Source organism: Barbus barbus (assembly GCF_936440315.1).
Source record: "Barbus barbus genome assembly, chromosome: 10".
NCBI classification, from domain to species: Eukaryota; Metazoa; Chordata; class Actinopteri; order Cypriniformes; family Cyprinidae; genus Barbus; species Barbus barbus.
Window position 1 is genome coordinate 24267928 of NC_136738.1, and position 20944 is coordinate 24288871.

The 20944-nt window shown below is 36.7% G+C and overlaps 1 protein-coding gene across 1 annotated transcript in view; it reads left to right on the forward strand.

Annotated features, from left to right (window-relative positions):
• The window catches only part of LOC306876259 (zinc finger protein GLI2-like), an 80717-nt gene that overhangs the window by 32007 nt on the left and 27766 nt on the right, over window positions 1-20944 (forward strand). Inside the window, exon 3 of the mRNA XM_079427281.1 lies at window positions 15552-15654. Coding sequence (XP_079283407.1) covers window positions 15552-15654 — 103 coding nt within the window. The remainder of the gene's footprint in view (window positions 1-15551; window positions 15655-20944) is intronic.

The following is a 20944-nucleotide window of genomic DNA, read 5'->3' on the forward strand; positions in this document are numbered from 1 at the left end:
GAGAAGCATTATATAAATATCAAATCATTATTTAAAACTACAAAAAGGAGACAACAACGGAACGGGAGAAGATTGCATTCTTTCAATCTGCACAGTATAAAGTTATGTAGTATAATAAATTATAAGACACTTTATTTTAAATAAGAAGGTGTAACATTAAAATATATTAAAGGGCACATAAACGCACACAAAACTCAAGTACATACGGGGAAGGAGGGTTTCTAGCAGACCAATCGCAGCGCTTGCGGTCCGTGTAGAATTGATGCGCTGTTAGAATTTTGGAGAGGTGCACATCAGGCTACGGCGTAGTACACAGAGCTATGGCGTAGGTTCGATGCAGAAGTATAAATTGGGCTATATATATGCTGATGGTAAAAATGTGTCAGACAGTGCAAATTGTGCTTAATGTTGGATATTTTTAAAAACCACACAGTATAACTGGGTTGTTTTATGGATTAAATGTAATGTTTATTTATTTAGTATCGAGTCTCGAAGCTTTTAAATTGTTAAATCAAGTATACCTAATGTGACTCTTTTGTATATATAAAAGATGACTGACTTATTATTTATGAATTATCTTTTTGGTGTACATTTATCAAGTTCCAAAAATAAGTAAGTAAATAAATAAATTAATTAATTAATTAAAAAAATTAAATGACATAAAATATGTTTATAAAAAGTTAAATAAAAAAAAACTTCAAGTAATTAGTATTTATTTGTTAAAATATTGAAAGTATTTCAATTCTTGAAAGTATTGAAAAAATTTAGAAAATCTAAGTTAATTTTAATTGTCTGTATGTACAGTATATATGTGTGTGTATATAATATATTTTTAAATATTATCATTATAATATTCTTAAAGATTGTTTAACAAGTGTATATATATATATATATATATATATATATATATATATATATATATATATATATATATATATATATATATATATAAATATACACAGTACACACACATATTATGTAAACAAAAACTTTTGTTTATTGTCAACTTTTTATGTTTATAATTATGTATATAAATACACACACATGCATGTATATATTTAAGAAAAAATTAATGTTTCTATATTAAATATTTTTTATATATAACATCAATTATACAAATATAAATATATACATGTAAATATTTTTAAAATATATCCTGTACGTGTGTGTATTTATATATACATCATAAATATACACAATACACACACATATATTACATAAACAAAAACTTTTATTTTGGATGTGATTAATCGCGATCGTTTGACAGGATTAATATCAGCAAATAATATATATGTATGCATGTATGTATGTATAATATTATTATTATTATTATTATTGCTGTTTTTTTTAAGCTTGTATGATAATATGGATATAGTCTTTTACCATGATATACAAACGTACTCATACCATGATATTAGATTTTGGTCTTGTGAATGGTTTAACCTTAATACCTTACTCTTATATCGTGATATGGTATATTATGATAATTTGCTCATTACCTCCATGACCCCTTATATTCAAGGACCATCCAGAATTAGGGGCTGTTATAACCCCTCCTTCTTTGAAAAACTTTGTGAATCATGGTACAGGAGGAATGCACCCCTTTTATCTGGGCGAAAGAAGCTCTCATCCTCCCATCCCCCTTTCTCTTCTCTAATGGGAGGCCCCCATTCCAGCCTGTTAGACATTTTCCTGCACCCTCCTCCCCCCAGTACTCTGTTGCTATCCCGTAAATTGAGCTTTCCCTTTGGAGGCACTAATTAAGAGCCTAATCCTCTCATCCGCAGCAAAGAGGAGGGCTGACGGGAAACGTTTCCTTGCAGTTCATTATCTATGTGTCCAATGGCGCTGATGCTGGCAGTGCCGCTCCTGGTCGTAAACGTTGTAAAAAAATTGCAGCCTTCCATAAATCATCTCACTTGCGCAGCGTGACGGCATGAGACGCTTATCGCGAGCCAAGACACTTCTGGTTAAAGTAAAGAACACTGCCAATTTCGGCGCTGGTGGTAATGACGGGCCTCTTTGAAGCATGTAGGGTCCAAACGGCTGAGTAAAAAGCAATGGACAGCACTGAAAGCCATGAGCCACGGGGATATGGCAGCAAGAGGGGAAGTTTCATCCACGGGAAGTGATGCATTCACAATGGAAAATAATTTTAATGAGGGGGTCTTATTGTCAATGGCATTGAGGCAAAGCAATTGTGACCTGAAACTGCACAAAAAGCATGTTAAATGCTGAGTAACAGGAATGAGTGTTTTGCTATGATTGCTTACTTCATTCTAGCCTGCCAGGAAGACCACTGCCTGGGTGTAAAAGAATAACAAAAAGACCGACATGGAGAATGGACCAAAGCTTCTTTGGTTTATGAAAAGGACAAAATTGCTTAGTGTTTGTGGCCTGAGGCGTACAAGCAGAAAATGGAGGGCCCCCTAGAGAGGGCAAAGGAGAGGTACCGCAACCAGCCTGTCTGACCCCCAACTGAGGCATCCGCAAGACCAATAACAGTGTGCCTTCACAGATGTTTTCAGTTTAAGGGTTTACAACAAATTCTTTCACATAATTCCCCCAGAGCATGTTGAAGTCAGAGCCGGGGTTTGGCTAGAAAGTCAGGGCTCTGTTTTGTGTAAATGGGCTATTACCTTAACTGGGTCTTATCACACATGGAAACCTCTCTTAGAGCTTAAAAATCTTGTTGAACTAAAAATGGTTTACTCGTTCCAAACCTGTATGACTTTCTTTTTTCTACACAGCACAAAAAGAAGATATATTTGCCTTTTGTTTATACAATGAAAGTCAATGGGATCCAAAACAACAATAGATCCCAATGACTGTCATTATATGGACAAAAAAATCAATAAAAATTGAGATTTTTTTTCAAAAATAAGTTTCACAGAAAGAAAGTCATATTCCTTATATTTTGGATATCTCTTTCTATCACTCCATAAATCATGAAATACAAAAAAAAGAGATAAAAGAAAAAGAAAATCACAATTTTTTTTAAAGAAATAAGGAAATTTAATTTTTTAGGATATTATATAATCAGGCAAATTATACATGAACAAACTTTCAGACTGAGAAAAAAAAACTTATTTTGAGAACAAAGCCTTTAAAAATATGTATTGTAATTGAAGTCTCCTGAAGCAAATTTGTTATTATTAAAAGAGTAATAAGTGTAATAAACACTTATATGTGTGTGTTTTTGATATTTTCTTTCCACTAGACTGGAAGAAGGCATGTTATAGAAGCAAAATCTCCAAATTGACCATATTATGGTCAACTCTGGTTTTTCATGGTAGTGTCTAAAATTTTAGTGGGTTTTGAAATGGGTCACGGTGGGTCTTGTTTAGAAACCAATGCTTCATGCAACACTGGGGAAAACATCTCAATTTTAAGTGTTGACTTTTTCTTCTCCACTGGGTTTTTTTCCCTAAACATCCCAGATAACAAGGTCTCACCTCGGTGTGAACCCAAGCAGGGATTCCCTCTTATGAATCACTGTGGCTCTTGAGCCCCTGCTTTGTCTTGAGGTGAGAATACTTCCTCCACAGCCATCGTTCCTGTTGTAAAAGACCTTTTGGTGGACCAGTAGTGCTGAAGCAGCACTGACCACTGTTAGCATACCCATTGTGTTAATGGACATCCTTTGTATCACCCGCAGTTTAGAGGCCAAAGGGCCTCCTGAAACACCACAGAGACCAACGTTCCCAAGAGAAGATGTTCAAATGAACTCCCTTTTCCGTTTTTAGATTTGTAGAGCTTAAGGGAGTGCATAACCATGAGCCTGTATTGGAAACCCTCAATCACACTAAGCTGATGTTTTCTGGTTTTCCATGGGTAAGGAACGATAGTGTGTACTCTAAGGAGCAGTAAATCACTAATTCCAGCAAGCACCAAAGGCACAAAGTAGCTCTTAAGAGGATGTCTAAATGCCATTTTGAAAACCACAAATATCAGTGCTGTGACCCAGCAACCTCTCATCCAATGAGATCTTGAGGCATGCTATATGGATGTCAGATCTTCAGTATGATTGTTTTAATCCACCCGTTTTAAATGACTAACTTTGGTTTTGAGGGCTTTGGCACTCTGCAACCTCATAATGTATACAGCCCTGCCTGACCAATAATAGACCAAAAGTATTTACTTCATCTTGACAAGACAAATGTGTGTTTTTTTTTCTCTTATGATGCAAATATCCTTTAAATAACATGAAATATTATTGTATATTATTCTTTTATTATCTGTGTCCTTTACTGTTGCACTGTGGAGCTTCTGTCACTAAAACCTCGTATGTGTAAACATACTTGGCCAATAAAGCTCATTCTGATTCTGATTCTAAATGTACACTCAATATTTTGCCATTGAATAGTAATATTGCACTTTGGAAAAAAATTAAGCAATTATGCGTTTAATTGAGAAAAAAACAGTAGACATTTATAATGTTACAAAAGATTTCTATTTAAAATAAATGCTGTTTTTTTTTGCTGTTTCAAACAATCCTGAAAAAATGTTTCATGGTTTTCTCCAAAATATTAAGCAGCACAACTGTTTTCAATAATGGAGTACTACTTGTGCACAATGCACATTTCGTAATATGAAGCATAAAATGTGTTTAATATCACTACTGACGAGGATTGTTTGATCTTTGAATAATATCGGTCTTTAAATGCAAGATATTTAAAGTGTACCTGAAGTATACTTGCAATAGATCCACTTTAGCACAATCAAATATACTTCAGTGTATTATCTTTAGTTGGACTTCAGCAATTGTTCCAATTTAGCAGACTTTAAGTACAACTGCAGGGTATTTTGCAGTGCATATATATGTAAATGTATTATGCTTAGCACAAAATGTATTTCAAATACATTTTAGTATATTTATTTTTCACTTGGGTTGTTTCATCAGTAATTTTGCTGACAAGACTAGCGACTCTCATGATAAATCAGGTTAGTGATTAGCTTCATGTGTAATTAGTCTTACTGAGATTTTTATCATTGTCTAACTGACACTGTTACTCCAAAAGCATGCTAATGTGTAGCAAAGCACACACTCAAACATACGGCTAGCTCTATACCTTGTACTGTGATGCATTGGGGTTATTTTCTGGTGCCCCCTGCCCTGATAGCTTTTGTCCCAGGACTGAGACACAGTGGAAGTATCGAGACAATTAAGGTAACTAGTCCAGTGCCTCAGAGAGGCTTAATAAATCACATTCAGCTCTCAGGGCTTATAAGGGCCAGCAGCTTGCTGGAAATTATGTGAGTGATTGGATGGATTTGGCCAGTTGTTTGACATGGCCTTAGACTGCCAGAGAGAAGCCAGCGAGACCCTGCTTTATAAACATTAACAGGAAAGGCACATAAGGTCTGCTGAGGATCTGGGGCTACTGTATTTATGACAGAGTTTTGTAAACAAAGGTCCTGCTATGAACTAAACCGTTATTTCTTTAATCACATTAGCATAACTCCCAAACATTAAAAATGTACCTTGTATCTTGCTAACAATTTTTTAATAGCTTTAAGTAAAAAAGATTATATAATGTCTGACAGATCATTCACTTGTACCATTTTAAGGTTTGGGATCGGTAAGATTTTTTTTAGATCTTTAAATCTTTTAAAAAGTTATAACTTTTATTCAAGGACATATTCAAGTGTTCAAAATTGACAGTAAAGGGATTTATTAAGGATCTTGTGACGCTGAAGACTGGCGTAATGGCTACTAATAATTTTCATAATATTTCACAATATTGCTGTTTTTACTGTATTTTTGATCAAATAAATGTTTATTAATATTATTAATTAATAAAAATGTTATCCATTAGTGAGGTAGGGGGTAGGTTAGGAAAGGTGGAACTTTGAATAAAAAGGTCGGACTTGAAAATAACGGAACAGGTTAGATTGTGCTAGCTGAAATTTCTGTAGAAGGTCGGTGAAACTAGCGAAAGTGTTATCAGTGTAAAAATCACTGCATTTAGCCAATCCAATGCTCTGCCTCTGTACGTAGGTGTAGACTATTTTACCAGCGGGGAATAGAGGGTTGTTACTGAGAGGGCTTAACAAGGAGAAGTCCTTACGTTTGTACGTTTGTCTAAATTGAGACCATATTTTAAGTGTTGAACTTACGATTGGGTTTGAGGTATACCTACTGATGAGGGGAGAATGGTAGTTTCATTGTTATTAAGGCGGGAAGTGATGTAGAAATACAAGTATCTGCTTCTGCCTTACACCAATCTGTCTCTGGGAAATTATACCAACAGTTGACTTTTTGAAGATTTGCTGCCCAGTAATATCCCATAAAATTAGGTAAAGCTAAACCTCCTTGAGATCGCTATCTTTCCAAAAGGTCTTTATTAATTCTTGGGTTCTTCCCTTTCCAGAAAAATGATGTCATAAGCTTATTTCATTTATGAAAAAAAAGGCTTTTGGGATAAAAACTGAGAGGGACTGGAATAAGTAGGACATTAATTTTAAGACAGTTTACTCTACCTGCTAAAGACAGGTATAGTGTGTCCCATCTTTGTAGATCAGTTTTAGTTTTATTTATAAGGGGTAAAAAGTTATTTTTATATAGGCCTGAAAAAGTTTGATTAATATGTACTCCTAAGTATTTAACGCCTGCTTGGGAGATATGAAATGGGAGGAATGAAGTTTTAATTTGTAGAGCCAGAGGGTTAATGGGAAAGCATACACTTTTAGAAAAATTTAATTTATATCATGAGAAACTGCCAAAGGCAGAAAGATTTTGCACTATTTTTTGGGACATTTTCAACTGAGTTTAAAATATATAACAACAGGTCGTCTGCATATAAAGAAACTTTATGTTCTATACCCATCCTATCAATGCCCTTTATGGACTGTAGAGATTTAAGCATTATAGAAAGTGGTTCTATCGCTAATGCGAAAAGAAGGGGACTTAAAGGGCATCCTTGTCTTGTGCCTTTTACTATTAGAAAAAATTGTGAGCGCACTTTGTTTGTTATAACAGAGACTTTGGGGTAGAATAAAGCAATTGAATCCAATTTACATATTTTGGGCCAAAACCAAACCTTTTCAATATTAAAAATAAATATCCCCACTCAACTCTATCAAATGCTTTTTCTGCATCCAGGGAAACCACAACCTCTGGGCTCTCCCTGGATGCAGGAGAGTACAGGACTCCAAGGAGCTTCCGTAGATTGGTATACGAGGAACGAACTTTGACAAAAACCCGTCTGATCCGGAGAAAAAATTTCTGGTATGAGAGAATCAATTCTGAAAGCTAAAATTTTGGCAAGTATTTTCGACATTTAACAATGAAATTGGTCTATAAGAACTACACATGGATGGGTCTTTTCCTGGTTTTAAAATAAGTGTTATAAATGCCTCTGTAAGGGTTTGTGGTAATTTGACATTTTCTAAAGAATTTTCAATAGGAGTGGAGCAATTTTGTGCGCAAAGGCTTTATAAAATTCTATGGGATATCCATCCGGACCAGGCTACTTTGCATTGCATTTATTGAGTCTATGACCCCTTGTAGATTAATAGGCTGTTCTAAATTTTCTTTTTGCTCAAAATTAATTTTCGGAATGTTTAAACCATCTAGAAACATTAACATATTTGAGGTATCTTTTCTTTAAACTCAGAAGAGTACAAATTAGAGTAATATTCTTTGAAGGTGTCATTCATTTCCTTGGGGTCCATTGTTAGTTGTTGTGATCCGTTTCGAATTTGTGGAATTAGTCTAGAAGCTGACTGACATTTTATCTGATGTGCTAGTAATCGGCTTGCTTTTTCCCCATGTTCATAAAAATTCCCTTTAGACCATAACAAGTACTGTTGAGTCCTTTCAATTGAAAGTTGATCATATTGCGCTTTAAGTTCCACTCTCTTTTTGAATAACTCTCCTGAAGGAGTTAATGAGACATGGCTATCTATTTTTGCTATGGAATCAATGAGTTGTTGTAATTTTGCATTCTTTAGTTTGTTGGTATATGATGAATAAGATATGATTTCACCTTTGATGACTACTTTAAATGTTTCCCATAAAGTCGATGGTGATACCTCTTCAATTATGTTTGTAGCCAAAAAAGTATCAATTGCTGTTGATATATATTTATGAAATTTTTTGTCTGCCAACAGAGTTGGATTTAATCTCCATGTAGGGCGTTGGTTACTGCAGAGAGCAAATCGTAAATGTAGAAGTAGTGGGGCATGATCCGATATTGTAATGAAGGAAGTAGTGTTTTATCAATATATTGAAATAATCTATTCTAGAGCAAGAAGAATGAACATAAGAGAAATAGGAAAATTCTCTTTTTTGTAGAAATAAAAATCTCCATGGATCCAAACATCCTGTTTGTGCCATAAAAGTTGAGAGAGCTAAAGACCATTTAGATTGTGGCATTGGTTTTGGATTTGAACGATCTAATTTTGGATTAACAACACAAATTAAAATCTCCGCCAAATATTAATTTGTATGTATTTAAATCTGGTAGATGTGAGAATTTTATGAATGAACTTAACATCGTCCCAATTTGGGGCATAAACACATACCAGGACAACAGGGATTTGAAACCGATATCCAGTCACAATAACAAAGCGTCCTTGGGGATCAGAAACACATTTAGATGCATTAAACTGGACTTTCTTAGGAATTCTTGCAAAAACGCTATATCCGTTTTCATTTTTTTTAAATGAGCAAAAATACGCGTTCTTTTATTTGGTCCATTCATGCCCTTAACATTCCAGGTAATAAAACGAATGGAAGACACTCCTTATTTTTTAAACATGTCACATATCAGTCAATACATTTATAAGAATAGATGAATAAAAGTAAGACCATATTTCCACAGGTTCAAGTGAGTGATACAAAACAAAACAAAAATATAAACGTCCCACCCTCTCTCCCATCCCTTCCAATCAAGCACAAGAAACACTGACCTCTTCCTATATTTTTCTCAAAATCGGAGACAAATGGCAGGTCCCCATACACGTACCCCCAGTAATCCCTCAAATTACTCAGAACCGTTTCTATCAACGGGGTATCCCAATCCACTATAACATATTCTACAGCCATAACTTTTTACAGTTTACTTTTTAGTCCTTGGTGTATCAATCCACAGTCATTAAATTTTCAGAATTTTTTATTTTTTTCTCCAAAACAAGTATTTCTCAGACAAGGAAGAACATTAATATTTGAAGCAAGGATTAAATAAAACGAATGCCTTAAAGATACCTATATCTTTAACAAGTCATCCTCGTAGATAACGGGTAATGTTCTCCACTTGAAGATAAATTTAGATTAGATATTCCGGTTGGCTTTAGGCATTGACCCATTGGTCGTAGAATTGTTTCGCCTCCTCAGGTGAATTGAATATGAAAGTTTGTTCTTCGAATGTCACTCAAGCGAGCTGGGTAAAGCAGCTGGAATTGTATTCCTTTTTGGTAAAGTGATTGTTTTATGCCATTGTACAAAGCGCGTTTCTTTGACAGGGCAGCGCTGAGATCCAGATATATTCTGACTGCGTTCCCCTTGTACTGGATCTCATGACTTCTTGACCGTCGGAGTAGCCTCTCTTTGTCTTGGAACCGGTGGAAGCAAACCACAAATGGACGTGATTTTCGGCCATCTGTCGGTTTTTGACCGGGGGATTGGTGAGCTCTCTCCAGTATTGGTGGTTCATCAAAGACTTCTGCTCCCGTCACCTCCTTCAGCATTTCGGAAACGAACTTAACGGGATCTTGATTATTTTCATTCCCTTCTGAAATATTAACAATCCTCAAGTTGGATCTGCGGGATCTGTTTTCCAGGTCTTCGATGCGGTCAAGCAAGGACAAGTTTTGGGTTTGCAGAGTTTTGATAACTTTTTATGCCGCTATCAGCTTTTCAAAGTTTTCCCCAACTCGGGATTCCATCGACACCAAACAGCCTTGAAAGTCATCCACCGTTTCGTAATGCATCTATCAAACTTTGCAAAGGACCAATAAATTCTTGAATCAAACCACAAATGTCTTCTCTGATACTATTTCTTTGTTTTGTTAGTTCAGAAACTAATTGGTCCATGGAGACAGGTTCAGTAGTCTCAGTCGCGAATTGTTTCTCTGCATTAGATGAGGTAGCCATGGCTGCTAATTTACCCGCTATGCTAGCGGTTGATCTCGTGGTCGGCGGAGCTGGAGAGTGAGCTTGCTTTTGTTTAGAGTTACTCATAGTTCTGCGATGTCTTAAGTAGCTATCACTGTGATTGTTGATCTTATATGTCTTATAAATTTTGAAACTTAAAGGATGGATCGGGAGCCCCCGTTCTCTAGCTGGTGGTGATGGCGCAGTGGATAAGACACATGCCTTTGGTGTGAGAGACCCGGGTTCGAATCCACTGTGAGACACCAATGTGTCCCTGAGCAAGACACTTAACCCCTAGTTGCTCCAGAGGCGTGCGACCTCTGACATATATAGCAATTGTAAGTCGCTTTGGATAAAAGCGTCAGCTAAATGAATAAATGTAAATGTAAATGTAGCTATTCACTCCTTCATTGCTATACCGGAAGTCACTATTTCATCTCTGTGTCTGATTTGAAGCAGGCAGAATGCTAGGCTAACGAGCCATAACTTACGAAAATAACCGTCATTTTTACCCATTCGGGCAAATACTGCGCTGCAAAGAGCAAGACAAGTTTTAACTTGCCTATAACTTGGCAAATTACCAATTGACCATGGAATAAGCGGGATAATCAATGGCTAGCCGTGCATTAAAGGATTTTAATGCACTTTGCGGAGGCAACCACCCTCCGCTTTGCGTCGGGCGGTTCTTTGCAGTGTTGCCAACTGCTTTCAATTAAAAGTAGCTAAAACTGGTAGCTAAATGTCACTAGATGACATCATAATGCCAAATTCACTGATCTATATAAAGATGAATAGAGATCAGTGGGCAAGATGAGAACTTAGATAAGGTTTGTTCAAGTAGTTTCTATATTTGTCCCTAAACTTTTGAAAAAAGTCTCAAAAGGGGTGGGGAAGTATAATCTAGCTACAAAATAGCTAAATTGGCAACACTGGTTCTTTGCCTCCATGTCGTGCATTAAAATCCTTTAATGCACGGCTAGCCATTGATTATCCCTTTCGTGTCAGACTGATAATAAATTCCTATTGATTTACACTGAAGCCATATCTAGAGACCAGAATAGCATAGAGACTTGGGGTTGGGCGCTTTTGGTTTAGGCTGGTAAACAGCCATAAAGCACTAAAAAAAATACTCAGTTGGACAAATTTCCTTTTTCCATTTAACAGAAACCATGTAGCTACTCTGAAATATTCTAAATTGGCACAGGATCTACAGTTAACAAGAGGTATACCTGTTATGATTGTGGTATGGATGCCATAACTTAATCTATTTGGCCTTTGCCAGAAATCCCCTATTAATAAGAAATGTATCATTTTACAAAGCCCCTGGGGTGTTAAAAGAAAAGTCATTCACTTAATACTTCCTTTTAATGCTGGAAGCAGTTTTCGTGCTCTCCCCTAAACCCCTAATCCTTCTGCCGCCACAACTAACGCCTTGGGAAAAAACCATCAACACAGACTAAATAGGGATGTTATACAGTGTAACATTTCCCAGGTGCAGGATGGATAGAGAAGACAAGCCTCTCTTTTCTTCCCCCCCCCCCAGAGCATTTAACTGTTGCGTACTGCTGCACACACTGATGTGTGACATTAAGTCAAGAAAGGCCTCACTAGGTTGTTCAAAAATGGGAACAAATTGCATGCTACCAGGATCGGCTGACTCCACTGGTGGCTCCTGCTCGGCCTGCGGCTTCCCAGGGTTCAAGGCAGCTTAGGGATCTGGTGTAGAGCGGTTTGCATGGTGCTGTGTAGTTAGGCACCATGCCAGGCCGTTCTGCTGGAATTTCCTGTCTGAATCGACTCCCTCCTGCTCGCTCCCCTCTTGTTCCTGGAGCGAGACAGAAAAGCCTTTTTAATTACACTGCTGCTGCCTGGCCTCTCAGGATATTATTATTGTTCTTCAGTGCTTCCTCTAAAGATGAGCTACTCTCAGTACAAAGCCGCCTGTCTCTCGGCTCCGTTCGGACATGAAAAGTGAATGTTTTTCCTCTACTTTGAGTACCCGTTGATAATGTCTACCACCTGCTATTGTCTTTAAAAGGACATCAAACCACAAGCTAATCCTGACCCGCAACAGAACGTGGATGCCTGGTTTTCACCAGGTCCTGACAGGATGTTTTGTACATTTTAGGAATTATAATGTGGCACTGAAACAATAATACTTTTCGTAACCAAAACATGGTGCTTACTACTTAAAAATAGATGGATTTGTGTTTTTATTGTATTGCAATGTTATTTGTTATTATTTATGAGGGGGAGGAGGGAATTTATATAATAAAATAAATTAAACAAGTTTTATTTAAGAGTTTAATAAATGATTTTTTTGTTTTTATTGCATTATGCACTTGTTTTTTTTACTCAAAGCTTTTATACACAATTTTTTTGTTTCAGAAATATAGTTATTTTATAGCTCAAAAGTTGTTAACACTTTAGTATAGGGACCAATTCCACTATGAACTAGTTGTTTATTAGCCTGTTATCATATTGGCTTTTTATTATGCATATTCTGCATGACCATATTATACATCCCTAATCCTACATAAATTAATACCTAAACTTAACAACTACCTTATTAACTATTAATAAGCAGCAATTAGGAGTTTATTGAGGCAAAAGTTATAGTTAATGGTTTGTTTATAGCGAGAATTGGACCTTAAAATAATGTGTGTCCCAAAAGTCTACATTTATGAATTTACTAGTAATTTTTAATGTAAAGATATTAACTGTAGAATGCATAAAGGGGCCCATTTTGACCCCACATGTTGTGATTTTTACATATATATATATATATATATATATATATATATATATATATATATATATATATATATATATATATATATATATATATATAATATTTATAAAATAAAATAATCTGGTTTACTTAAATCCATCTATTTAACATGTTTTTTGGTTTGTTATGGTTTGCTTCGCTTCGACTTGATTTGGTCTGTATTTTGTTTAAGATTTACCTGTGTATTAAAGTATTGAATTTGTTGTATTAGACAAGACATCGTGAATAGAAAACATTGAAGTCTGTCATTTTTTAAAGAATGAAACGTCTAAAGATTTTTTTAAGAGTTTCTATTAAAATTCTTAAACATTCTTAAATATAAAGATTTTCTGGAATACAGCTTTGGGATGAAAATGTATGCACAAGCCCCTTGACTTTTTGACCACTTGCTCAATACTGGTAGGAGCATACTATATCATGTTGTTCTTTATAGGAAACAGAGTGGGTCAAACCATATAATCACACCTGTGTAGTAGTGCGTACCCTCCTGAGTGCTGGACCTTGGCCCTCCTTTTGGCCCAAGAACAATGGAGCTGTCTGGGTGATGGAATAAGCCCCTCTCAGGCCATCCCTGCCTCTACATCCTCATGAGGCCTTGTCCACCCTCAAGTCAGAGTTACTGTATCCCAGATTATGTCTTTCAATTAATGTCTGCTCAGTTGTTGTGTTTGGAGAGGTTGCCATATGACGATTGGTCTTCTGCAGTATATTTTTATGATGTTTAATGTGAATCATTGCATTAGCTCAGTGAGAGAAAAATGAAAAACTGCTTTTAGTAACTTAATAAGCGTTTTAGCTCATATATGATTCTCCACACTTTACAGCACCAGTTCCCATCATTCTTAAACACACAGGAATCCCATGAGTTTCCAAAGGCTTACTCAAGCGCTGACATGCTGTGCACTTGGCCAAAGCATCAATGAATATGTTATGTATATGCATGCTTATCCTCCTACACGCAAACCCTCATTATTTTGGCCCCTACTCCTGGTTTGAGAAATGCCTCTCCATATCCAACTCGCCAAGGAAAGGGAGTCCACCTAATTGGCAAGGAAAAACGAACTACTACAGCCTGAAAGTATGCAGTCACTGAGCTGTTGAGATGGATTTTAAGCCATCGCACAACCAATCCCTCCCTGCATTTGCCGTTGTGAAATAGCCTGCTTACCTGTCAGTTGTAGTTTCCGCAGTGACAGTGATGAAAAGGTTGAAGAGTTGATCATTTCTCCAGGACAAATTCCACTGGAAATACCGACGTTTAAATTGAATGCAAGCTCACAAAGTACAATAACATGCACTGTTGAAATTTGCTTATTTTTGCAGCTCAGAAAAAAAAAAAAAAAAAAAAAACATATATATATATATATATATATATATATATATATATATATATATATATATATACTTTTTAAAAATTAAGTTCTTTATATATTTTATAAGAGTCATTTAGTTACTGTTTTTTTTTTTTTATCCTCATAAAACTTAATTTCCTTATTTGACAGACAACATTCCTTTATGCATACAAAAAACCTTTCTTATGATCCAAAAAACCATGACAAGTAGGCATGTTCAAACTTTTGACCATTAGTGCCCTCGTTCCCTGTTAAAATAAGCACAATTTACATAGAAACAAGTTTACCTGCTATTTGTAGGTGAATGAAGTGCAGGTTTTATGCTGAAAAAAACAACTTCCTAGTGAATTCAGCCCATATTGTTTGACATGTTCCTTAGTCTTGAATCAAAATAATGCATGCTTGAGAGCCAAGGTGATGATTGGAGTGAGAGTGGCAGCTCTGGAATGCTGACTCATACAGGTCTCCTCCTGATGGGTCCCTGAGAGGCCCCTGTGGCCCTTCCCCACACTCATCTACCCTCATCTCCTCACAGGTAGAGATAATGATCTGAGGACTTTACCCCCATAGTCTCTGTTCTCAGGTCAAGCCTGACTCACTGGTGCACGTGATGCCCAAGAATTTTAATATAGGCAAGGAATGGGCACAGACAAGCACGCACAGGAGATGGGATGAGTCCATCCAAAAATAGCCTTAGGAGCTCGTTAAGAGCAAATAATAATAATAAATTAAAGATGCAGACAGTATACGCTATTTAGTGCTTACTCAAAGATCTATAACCACCACCTTAAGTAAGTTCCACTCATTAATGAAAGCATGTTGGTTTTTTACAAGACCCCCTTAAAGCAATCAACCTTTTTATAACAGGAAGAGCATGTTTTGGCCCTCTTTTTTTAGCCCAGACATATAAAAACTCATCATGAGAAACTGTAATCTACTCATTGCACATGTAAAACCACTAATATTGAAGAACCGTTGGTAAGTTTTCAATTATCTTGGAGATAAGAGGGCCAGACTGTGGCTCAGTTATGAAATCTAGTATAAATCTAATTTGTTTTTGTGTCATACATTAGCCTGTTGCTAAGCTAACAACTCTGTACTCTAATATGCTTCAAAATTGTGAACAAGTACATTTTGAAGAAGAATTTGTTCCAAGACACTAATTTTATGTATTTCTTTTTGTTCCTTTTTCTCTTTCTGTGGTATTATTGTGTAAAATGAGTTAGCGTCTTTGCACAAAACAGCCATATATGCTGTATTATAGCCTCTGTTGACATGTTTGTCTTCTCTTCTCTCTTTGACTCCATAGCTCCTCACTTATTCTCAACCTTCCACACCCCGATACCGATCGACATGCGCCACCATGAGGGGAGGTACCATTATGAGCCACATCCTCTGCACCCCATGCATGGGTAAGTTTGTTAGCCACTTCAACATTCATTTACCTCTCTTTGCACTGATGGAATCATCGTTAATCAAGAAACAACCTGTTGAGTCATCTTCGATATGAAGCACACCGAGAGCATGCCATTGTCAGGTCTTGTCCAGTACATTTGTTTGTCTTCTGACAGAAAAATTTGTTCAGCTGTAGTTTTGCAGCACATGGAGAGCAAACATCCAAGTAGTGAGAAACAAATGCCAAAGATTCAGTCAGTTTCTTATCACAGACAAAATGAGTGTTTATTACAAAGCTGATGGCATGTTAGCATCTCATCCTTGTAGTATTTTGTAGTTTTGGACAACAACTGTAAGTCTGACATTTACTGAAACGGCTTTGGCAGGTTTTGTCTGTTAAACCTGGAAATAATAAGAAAGCCCTAGGATGTAAAAATAAAAAACTACACAAAGTGAAAGAGGCAAGCCAAATAATAAGAAATTCTGAAATTAAAGGTATGTTTTGTCAGTTATGTTGATTATGTTTGTAATAGGAAAAATATAAATATTATTTTAATATTAAATGTGAAATAAAAAATATGATCATTTTCATATATACAATGACTAACATCAGTGCAACTGTGCATTTGCATTTAAAATCACTGATTGGATAGCGATATACTGCGAGCCCAGCGACACTAGAACAATTTATCACAAGAGCCGAAACAGTCCGAAAAAGAGAATTCCTGCCGTCTCTCTATGTGTACTCTGGCTCCTTTGATTAATGTGACTTGGCCTTGACAGAGGCCCCCTAATTCATCAAGACCTTGATTTAGCTGTCCTTTTCACTGCCTGTGTCCAATTCACCTAATTACATGTATATTGCACAGCAAATTAAGCACAGTGTTATCTTTTGGAGGTGTATGGCAAGGGTCTGATTTAAGGATTGGACCCTATAGAATGATTCATGATGCATAAGTTTCATGTTACCACTTAGGATAGACATCTTTGCTACATGTAAAAGGGGTTGTAAGAGGTTTTCATTGGTAAATATTTGCAAAAATACCTCTGCATCGGTGGTAGTGTTTTTTCAGCGTTTCTTTCGGTGTGTTACATCACTATGACAGTAGGTAGCGACTCACTTTAGGAGTCATTCATTCAACCCTTTCGTTCAAACACACTGACTCATTCAGGACAAAGCAAGTGAATATCTTAAAAAGTAATTGAGTGATTCTCTTAACTAATTTGTTCAAACAAACCGATTGACTGAAGACAGAAACAAGTGACCGTCTTAAAGAGTGATTAATTGAATTATTTTCTTAACTGATACGATTATTGCAATGTGTTGCTTGGAGACGTAGGTGGAACACAAATACAGTGCTAGGATTTTTTTCTAAAATTACCTTCATAATTGATTGAATTGTCGTATAACAGTGGCAATTGTTTGACTTGTGAACTGCAGATTAAAATAGCGGTTTCTGTATATTCAAATATGCTCAAACACATTTGCCAAAGAAACTTCCTTAGCAATCAAACCTCTCTCCACAAGCATAAATAGGAAAGAGTTAACACATCTTGAAGATGAATGTCTAAATGTTTGTAGAGTATTTCAGCATGTAAACAGAGCAATTAGCATCTAGAATTTAGCTTTCCTTTCCCAGAACCTCAATGACAGCAGAGTGAATGAGAAAAACACATCCTCCCTTATTCACTCACTAGCATTTTTCTTTTTAGAAAACAGTTTCAGATTGCAGTGGTATCAAGAACCACCCAACATTTCTTTCAAACCAATGTACTAACAGACGTTGTCCAACTTAATTAGTGTTTCTGTTGTGAGGGGAATTTTTGCACATATCTTTTGGTTTATGTTATGGTAATTCAGATTTTACTCTCATGCTTGGTTCAAAGGTTTGCATATTTAAGTTAATACATGTTTGTAATGTTTGGACATTAGTGTACTGACTGGAGCCATGCTCTCCAGCAGTACTGACTGGAGAGCATGCCTCAAGTTCGGAAAAGTTTCCCACGACTCCCAGTGGCAGTTAACTGCAGTCTCTCTGGGATATGATGTGATTCATCTAAATCAAAACACCTGACCAGGAAACACTGTTAAAATGTGTTATACTGATATTCTCTCTGGAGTCAGTAGGGAATATGCGTATTCTGGATATTTCCACAGAAACTGCTTAATGAAAGCACATATTAAAAGAATTTCAAATGGAGTTATTGTGTTGTGTTACTATGGGCAGGTACCACCCATGGTACAACGATGGAAGACTGCTAAAATGACAGGTAGCTATTAAGAAGAAGCTTTCTAAATGCACCATGACATACCCTGTCTATGACTAAGGTCTCTTTAACCGTTCAAGTACCGTCTTGTCAGAGAGAGGGCGTAACAACAAGACCTCAGTTATCATTCTTGTCAGTAGGGGCCCTCTTTTTTCTTATCCCTTGACAGGTAAAGTTGTAAATAATGGCTTATTATTGAGGGTTCAAACACCCTGAGCAGTTTTCCTGATTTATTTATACGTTGACATGTTGTCTTGTCAATTGTGACTGTCTGGCAATCACTGAGAAATGTGGGAATTTACCCAAAACTGGGTTAATTATGTTTTTGTATATTTAGGAGTTGTCTCTTGCTGTTGTTGACATACTTTCCCATAGTAGTACAATTATGGTGGGAAATGCTTCAAAACCATTGTAAATATTACTGCATTATAAATGTATGTTTTGTTTTTAGTTAACAGTTTTTAATTGACATCTGTTGATCTTCAGATTGGGACACTGAAACCAGTGGTCACTATAATTACAACCGTGTTGACATTTTCTGTGGAGATGCCATCTGTTGTGATACTCTTATCAATGGTCAAGATGGCCGCAGATAACACATCTTTGCTGGCAGTTTGCAAAATCATAGCACTATTGCAGGCGAATATTAATTTTGAGCACTTGCTCCAGCACCCCCCCCCCCCCCCCTTCCACAAATGGGGGGGGAGGATTTGGTGGTTTGTGTATGGCGAGTCTGTTTTCTTTCAGTTCCTCAAGAACAGAGACGTCTTTATGGCTATCCTTTCAAGGAGGCTGATGGCAGAAAGTTGGCAACAGGACAAGCCTGGTAGTCTGCAGGCGTTTACTGGAAACTGAGCACGACTCAGGCTGCGTGCAGGTTGGCCTCCGAACAGAGATGGTATAAATGAGAGACTGAGATGAAGCCAGACTGTGCCAAGCATAATGCATCTGATACCCACCATTCAGATCATCACTGTAGGCTTTGCTCACATCTCATTAAAGGTACAAAAAACAGTTTATCCATTTTTGAAAAATGCATGTGTTAAAGCAATGGTTTCAAATTCTGTCATCATTTACTCAGCCTCATGTCATTTTAAACCTGTATTCTTTCTTCTGTGCAATTGCAAAAGGAGATGCTAAGCAGAAAGTGAATGTAATCAGGGCTGTAAAACTACAAACATGACAAAAAACACTAAGGCAATAACTTCTCTTCAGAGTCTCTTCAGAATTGCTTTGTGTGATAAACGGGCACAAATTTAAGTTACTTACTAAAAAAAACCCCGCAAAATAACCAATGACGTTATGCATCATCACCGTCAACCTAGTATATTTGAAAATTCTGTTCCTCACACAAAGCTATTGCACAGCTACAGTCATTCTAACTACTTTTATTATACTTAAATGGTGCTTTTAATCCATTTTTGCAGCTGGTCACCATTTACTTTCATTGCACGCCAAACAGCAAGATTCAACTTTCTGCTAAACATCTTGGTTTGGAAAAAACATGACGGTGAGTGGATGATGACAGAACTGTTACCTTAAGTATTTGGCACATGACTAAATACATTTTGATGGAGGCAATCTGTAATCCTCTTCATTCACATGTCAAACAAATCTAAATAACATACACTTTCTTAAAAGAAACATCCCCCTTTCATTGAGGCAAAAGCTTTTTTTCCTTTCCCGTTGAGTACTGTCTAATTTTCCTTGAAACAAAATGAATGTGTAGCTATAGTTGTAGCCTGCTTGGCATCAAATCCCCAGAAGAACCGACCATCCCCCCGCAATTTGCAGCCTGTGCAGAGAACACACCCTTGTGGAACGCAGGCTCTGATTCATACGCATGGTCATTTCCTCTCCCAGTGGAAAGTAAAGTAGTATGGGGACATAGACGGGTCTGCTTTATTTAACACTGTCTGACATATCCCTTCTGTTCAAGAGCACTCCATTTAGGGACTCAACTGCAACAAAAGAGCTCTCTGGGATGCTGGGTTATGATTTGTCAGTCACAGCATTAGCCAATCAGAATCAGTTTGACGTCATGGTCCAGATCACATTTTTTGGGTTTATTTTACAATAATTACTTTTTCTTTAAAGGACCTTTGTGTAACTCTAAGGTTATGGTGATAGCAATGCCATGGTCATGGGTTCGATTCTCATGGAATGAATAAATTGAACAATTTTACAGCTTGAATGCAATATAAGTTGCTTTGGCTAAAAGCATCTGCCAAATGCGTAAATGTAAAAGAACAACATCAGATTCTGATCTTGCTCTCGTCCAGGTGTTCAACCATTGTACACTAACATGAAGGTCATGGGTTCGATTCCCAAGGAGTTCATGAATTATAAGAATGGTATAGCTTGAATTGCATTGGATAAAAGCGACTGCCAAATGCGTACATGTACTACTAGGACATCAGATTCTGATCTTGCTCTCGTCCAGGTGTTCAACCACTATACATTAACATTTAGTTGAGGGAACCACACACAAACATCTCTTCAAACATCTCTCTGATTCAGAAGATCAGACTGTGTGCTCTACTTTCAGGAAATGTTAGACTTACAGCTGCCTCCTGGCTGGTGTTTTTTGGACTAGCGTACGGGCGGCGTAGGTACCTGCCAAGACGTGACACATTTATATCCTCACCACAACCTGTGGGCTATCTGTGAACTTCTGCCCCACTATCTTGTTTTACACATCAGTTTCTTCAAACACCGTCTGAAAAATGGAGGGGAAGTATTAAGCAGTCTCATCATAACACTTCAGGCTTGTGTGTCTTCAGAGGTGTCCATCCCACGCAGACATTACAACGACCATGTACTACAGCGTTCTCAGTCTCGACTTGTTCAAGACCTCAGGCGTAAAGGGAGGAGTAACTTGTCTACATTTGGGAGTCATGAAAAGAACATGATCACTTTCACAGTTCACATTGTCAACTGGACCTGACCTGAACCTAAAATTGTTTGCCAGCAACTTGTTCTGTCAAGAATATAGAACTTAGCAAATTTTCTTATTTTAATTTATCTATAAATTTGGTT